The 5,981-nt window shown below is 60.1% G+C and overlaps 1 protein-coding gene across 1 annotated transcript; it reads left to right on the plus strand.

Annotated features, from left to right (window-relative positions):
* Positions 1-1,071: 1,071 nt before the first annotated feature.
* Positions 1,072-5,975, plus strand: LOC113215371 (sialin-like). Its single transcript, XM_052275741.1, has 8 exons — positions 1,072-1,411; positions 2,783-2,979; positions 3,153-3,389; positions 3,507-3,594; positions 3,797-4,014; positions 4,122-4,407; positions 4,644-4,882; positions 5,186-5,975. The coding sequence occupies exons 1-8, from the start codon at positions 1,372-1,374 to the stop codon at positions 5,357-5,359; spliced, it is 1,479 nt and encodes a 492-aa protein (XP_052131701.1). The 5' UTR covers positions 1,072-1,371; the 3' UTR covers positions 5,360-5,975.
* Positions 5,976-5,981: the final 6 nt, after the last annotated feature.

Raw genomic sequence — 5,981 nt, forward strand, 5'->3', positions numbered from 1 at the left:
GGGAGGTTTGCCATAAATGGGCTGGGCATAATTAAGTTCACATCACTCAAACGCTCGTTAAAATGACCAGAGCAATCAATATATTTGTTGCAAAATAAACATGGGCGACATAACATACTGGTGCTGGTGATATTTTAGACAGTCCCTTGTTTTAAAAGTTATGTGCATGGTCACAAGAGTGACGAGGAGTAAATAAATAGGCTGATGATTTGGGCCCACTGGAAAGTGTGTTTAATTAATGCCAATGCCATTATTTAAATTTCTGACTGTTCAAAGTTGGTGTGACAAAATTTGCAAGACACAAGACAACCAGTCTTCTCAATAATCACTCGTATTTTGACAACGCCTATCAACATGTTAACCAACGTTCCAAATTAAACGCACTGAGCTGACTGACCAGGCTGGTGGTTATGGCGGAGTATCTCCACACCAACACCAGTCTGTGTCACTACTCACTCCGGGGCGTGGGGTATATCTCTAGAGCGCCGATCGCTTAGAGCTACTCCTTGCTGCCCGAGACAGCGGCGACGTCGGCGCGTGGGGTATCGCGACGCCCCGTGCAGCGCACAGCGTACTGCCACTGCCGGCGAGGGCGCCCCATTCGAAAGCCGTCGACATGCTGCTGCTGACGACAGCATGGGGCACATAAACACCTTTACAGCGCCGGTAGACGCACAAGACCTTTCCGACAGACTGTCTTTCTATAGACTCTCATAGCCACGAGTCCTTGGGGCTCCATCGCACGACGCTGCCGCCGCCTCTCCGGTCGGCCGCACTTCCTCGTCGCGGTGCTCAGCTCGGCCTGTCGGACGAGCGTAACCATCCCGGAGCAGCAGGGCGATACAACCGTGGTCGCGGACCGGACCGGCGCGCGACCGGCCGAGAGTGCGAGGAGTGCACAGCCTTGAACGCCACGCCCCGCCACACTTTCCAGTCCAGCACACGCTCCACGTCCACGGGCGAATCTCTGCGTCAAGCTCATCGCGTCAGTGGAACAGGGCGGGGCGGGGCGGGGCGGGGTGCGGCGGCGCGGCGCGGGCCGCTGGCGGTAGCGGCCCGTGCATCAGTCATTTCGCGCTATACCTTCTCGCGGCACCTACGCGACGGCGACGACGGCGAGCCCGCGCGCTCCGCGGATCACGACGGTCAGGACCGCCCACACCTGAATGGCGCTGTACGCGGCGCCGGCGGCAGCGTCCTTCCCGTGGTCCTCCCGCTCATCAGCTGACTGACGGGCTGACGGCTCCGCGCGCTTCGCGAGGCGTCGGGCGCTCGCGGCCCAGTCCCGCACCGGCAGCAACACCGGCGGCAGGGGGAGCAGCGCGGCGCTCTCATCCGCGTCGGGTCATCGTCACCGCGCTCGCCGACAAGATGACCGTGGTGTGGGCCCAGCGGCTGCTCAGCTGCGGAGGTGAGGCCAGCGAAAGTGATAAGTGATTTGGTTCGGGCCTCCTGCCCCTCCCAGTCGACTGTGGGTACGGCGACTTCCGCGGCCTATGAGAGGGCGACGGGTACTCGGCCGCGGGGAGGAGAGCCCTGTGTGTGGAAGTGAGTGTGTGTAGGTGTGTGAGTGCGTGTGTGTGTGAGAGAGAGAGATAGAGTGCGCGCGCGCTCGCGCGTGTGTTCCGTGTTTCCGGCCAGTACAGCCCTGACAGTGGCCCCGATGGCGCATCTCGCGCCTTGCCGTTAGATTCGTCCGACGCAAGGAGCACACACGAATTGCCTCCGTGTTTTGGGGGAGACTGGAAAGGGAAGGAGATGGGGAAGGAGGAGTCCTTTTTCTGGTCCTTACGTAAAGGTAGTAAAAATTGGAGGCTATTATTATAAATACATCCCTGAAGGTAAAATATTTTACTTGGTTGTAACTAAATACCGCGGTGTGTAGAAAGCTGCCAGACGGCCCTCAACTTAATTGAAGAGACGGTGACAAGACTACCCCCCGAAGAAGACCCCAGGCCAGGTGTGGGGTGGGATAACTCTTGTCATGGTCGATGTGGTCCTGTGAGGTTGAGAGCATCACACTCTCGATGCCGGTGCATGACACTGCTGCGGGGCGCGCAGCGCGTGGCATGGCGGCAGAGAGGAGAGAGGTGAGCCGGTCAAAATGTAGGCCGCTGGCCCAACAACGATGAGGCGATCTGAGTGGCCGATTGATTGCAGTGCACACAATCACACTCGGTTAGCCTATCTGTGCGGTGGACTCGCGCTACCGAAAGCGAACGCGCGCGCCGCCAACTCACCGAGCATAAGCGGCCGGTATTTATTATTGCGCCGAGCAGCGACCCGAGCTGAGCTTCGATAGAGGCGGGGGCCGCAATCTGCGAAAAACACGGACCTATGCAGCTGAGATAAAACCATGTCAAAGTGCCCTACCGGTGAAAGCAAGGGGGATTGGCACCCGAGATAAGGGAAGTGTTTTGGGGAGCAGCGGAGGTGGGGACGCGCCGCGTGTCCCCTTAGCTTTTTGCACTGCAAGCGACGCCCACGCTGTAAATGTGGGGTGTCCACCTGCTGGCTGACTTAAAGTATGGCTGAAAGTCGCCTTGGCCCGGAAATTTAGGCGACTAAAGTCAGCCAGCTCTAGGCACATGCTGGTCTCCACACGATAAAAGTATACAACGACTCGTCCATACGAGATAGATCACTGCAACCCCCAAGATGAAGAGAGGACTTGATTAAGTTCAGTGACATGGAAAACCAGCCTAAATAACTACGTCATATGCGACTTAAGCCTTCGACCTGCAGGGCACCCATTACAGAGTCAACGCCACATGTTTTCCAGGGGTGGTGAAGCAGCGCTTCGTCATGTCCTTCATGCTGCTCATGGCCGTCCTCAACATCTACACGATGCGCACCTGCTTGTCGGTGGCCATCGTGCAGATGGCCGACTCGCACGTCCACAACTCGACGTACGTGGACCCGTACAAGTGCCCGGCGCCCGGTGGCGGCGCCAACGGCAGCAGCTCCTCGGGGGGCTCGGTGAGTACGCGAAGGCCGCGGCCCTGACTGAGAACTGCTGATTCGGGCGGGAGCCGGGGACATGTGTGTCGGGGGAGCGCACATGCGCACGCTAACCGTGACAAAAGCCACGGACGCCAGGAACTATTGTTTTCGCCGGGTAAAAACGACAACAAACACCGTGGTGCTTTCAGCGGCCGCCCGACTTCCACTGGGACGAGACGACCCAGGGCGTGGTGCTGAGCTCGTTCTACTACGGCTACATCTTGTCGCACATCCCCGGCGGCGTGCTCGCGGACCGCTTCGGCGGCAAGCACACGCTGGGCCTCGGCATCCTGTCCACGGCGCTCACCACGCTGCTCACGCCGCCCGCCGCCTGGCTCGGACCCGGCTGGCTCATCGCGCTCCGGGTCATCATGGGCGTCGGCGAGGTGAGGCTCGGGTCACGCGGCCCCCGTCGAGGCCCCCGTCGAGGCCCCCGCCGAGGCCCCCGTCGAGGCCCCCGCCGTGGAGCGGTTGGACTGATTGTGTGTCATTGTTGGCCGTAGGGCGTGACGTTTCCAGCGGTCAGCGTGCTCCTGGCGCACTGGGTGCCCCCCGCCGAGCGCAGCCGCCTCGGCTCCTTCGTGTTCGCCGGTAAGTACTGGTCAGCAGTATACATACCATTTCAAATTGGAAAGTTACTAAAAGTTTGGTCAGGTCAAACGGACATACTGACCAAATTATGGCCAGTCCATTTCGCGTGGGCGTCAACCCTCAACGCTCTCAGCCACCCCACTTTGATTCGGGTCTTCACGAAAAGAGTTTCCTCGCTAACTAGACTCCTCCCTGCCGACAGGCGCGCAGCTGGGCACGGTGCTGGGCACGGCCATCAGCGGGCTGCTGCTGGCGCACTTCGACTGGCCCGTCACCTTCTACTTCTTCGGCGCGCTGGGCGTGGCCTGGTACGCCGTGTGGCTGGCCGTGTGCTACTCCACGCCCGAGGAGCACCCCTTCATCTCGGAGCGGGAGCGCGACTATCTGCACCGGCAGATTAAGGCGAACAATCACGGCAAGGTGAGGAGCAGCGGCTCACCCGATAAGGAGAGCCGGAGGTTAAGTCGAACGCTATTTGACTCACCTTGGCGGTTTAACGCCATCCCTCCTTCTCCCGCACCCCGCAGACCATCGCGCCGACGCCCTGGGCGGGCATCCTCACGTCGCTGCCCGTGTGGGGGCTGGCCGTCGCGCAGGTCGGCCACGACTGGGGCTTCTTCACCATGGTCACGGACCTGCCCAAGTACATGAAGAGCGTGCTGCAGGTCAGCATCGGCAAGAACGGCCTCCTGTCCGCGCTGCCCTACCTCGTCATGTGGGTGTGCTCCATGCTGTTCGCCGCCGTGGCCGACTGGATCATCGCCCACCGCTACTGGAGCGTGCTCACGGTGCGCAAGTTCTTCACCACGCTGGGTGAGTACGCCACGGCCGCGGCCGTGAAGAAGACGTCCGCTGGTGGATCCACTCTGCAACATTAAAATTGGCATGAAAATACAGCTCCCAAAGCATTTAACAATAAAAGTTCTACATTTATGAAAGCTACATTATTTGAAGCACACTAAAACTGCGAAAGTAATATTTTTCAATGAAAATTTTCTAGTAATTTTAAGATAATTATTTTTAATTGTTTGCCACTCTCCTCCGCACAGCGTCCATCATCCCCGCCCTGGGCATCATCGGCGCGTCGTACGCCGGCTGCGACGAGACGCTGACTGTGGCGCTGTTCACGCTCGGCATGGGCGGCATGGGCGCCTTCTACCCGGGCATGCGCGTCAACGGGCTGGACCTGTCCAAGCACTACGCGGGCACCGTCATGGCGCTCGTCAACGGGCTGGGCGCCGTGTCCGGCATGGTGTCGCCCATCCTCATCGGGCTGCTCACCCCGCACGTGAGTAGCAGGGCGACGCGCCTGGGGAGTAGGCCGCCCGCCTCCAGGACACACACGCCTACGCGGCGGTCGGCCTACCTCAGCGCCCTGCGCGCCTGGGGAGTAGGCTGCGCGCGACCAAGGCAAGCACGCTTGCGCAGCGGGCAGCCTACCTCAGCGCCTGCCCGCCAGCCAGTGCAGCACCCATCACGCTACCTCCGGCCTCCGACAGGCGTCCTCAAGATGCTGCGCCGATGATAATGCCTCTTTATGACCTTACGCGCGTGGGAAGCAACACAACTCGAGCTCTGTTCTGCTTTGCAGTCGTCCCTGCTGGAGTGGCGGCTCACGTTCTGGATCACGTTCGGCGTCCTCATGGTGAGCAACCTCATCTACGTCCTGACGGCGCAGGCCAGTTTCCAGAAGTGGGACCGCCAGCCCGACGAGAAGGAGGACTCCGCCAAGAAGCCGTCGGCGCCCCCGATCCCGATGACCTAGGTGGCCGCCGAGGCCCGGGCGGCCAGGTGGTCTTGGACAGCGGCACCCTTGGTCTAGTCCAGGCCGCGACCCGGGTCGATGACGCAACAAGAGGTCTGCGGGCAGACCGCGAAACGGCGACCCACCGACGTGTGCAGAACTCGGGATGGGCAGCAGCGCCGGAGTCGTCGCAACCTCCACCGGACTGGACATTTCTTATGATAGACTGCGCCGACTTGACCACTTTTTCTGTTACCAAACTAGGACTTTTTGTGCCGACGAGCACACAGTGGCATCGCTCGCCGATGGCGCGCGGTTATGGCCGATAACTAGTCGTGAATTAAGTCAGAGTCAGACCTCGCCGTGCGGCGCCGCGCACCGACGGATCGAGTCGAGCAGTTTGACTTGTCGCCGTGTTGCCCTCAGAAGGATGAGCGGTGGGACGCGGCGCCGCGGTGAGCGGGCCGCCAGGTGGGGCCAGCTGTGCGATGGGCGGCCTACCCACCTGGCGCGACCAGACACCTGCTGCTCGCACAGAGCATCTCGGGCCAACACGAACACGACAACCGTTTCAGAGGGGAGAATATCTTCGTTCTTCGTTGTTGTTATTTTTAATTTAACAATTTTTAAGATTAATGATGAA

The sequence above is a fragment of the Frankliniella occidentalis genome, unplaced genomic scaffold (genome assembly GCF_000697945.3).
Source record: "Frankliniella occidentalis isolate FOCC.00 unplaced genomic scaffold, Focc_3.1 Scaffold861, whole genome shotgun sequence".
In the NCBI taxonomy this organism is placed as follows: Eukaryota; Metazoa; Arthropoda; class Insecta; order Thysanoptera; family Thripidae; genus Frankliniella; species Frankliniella occidentalis.

Bases quoted from the DNA above. Each gene is read 5' to 3' on its own strand.
- LOC113215371 (XM_052275741.1), top strand. From the start codon at position 1,372: ATGACCGTGGTGTGGGCCCAGCGGCTGCTCAGCTGCGGAG. The intron at 1,412-2,782 runs GTGAGGCCAGCG...CATGTTTTCCAG, and splicing joins GCGGCTGCTCAGCTGCGGAG to GGGTGGTGAAGCAGCGCTTC. The intron at 4,883-5,185 runs GTGAGTAGCAGG...TCTGCTTTGCAG, and splicing joins TCGGGCTGCTCACCCCGCAC to TCGTCCCTGCTGGAGTGGCG.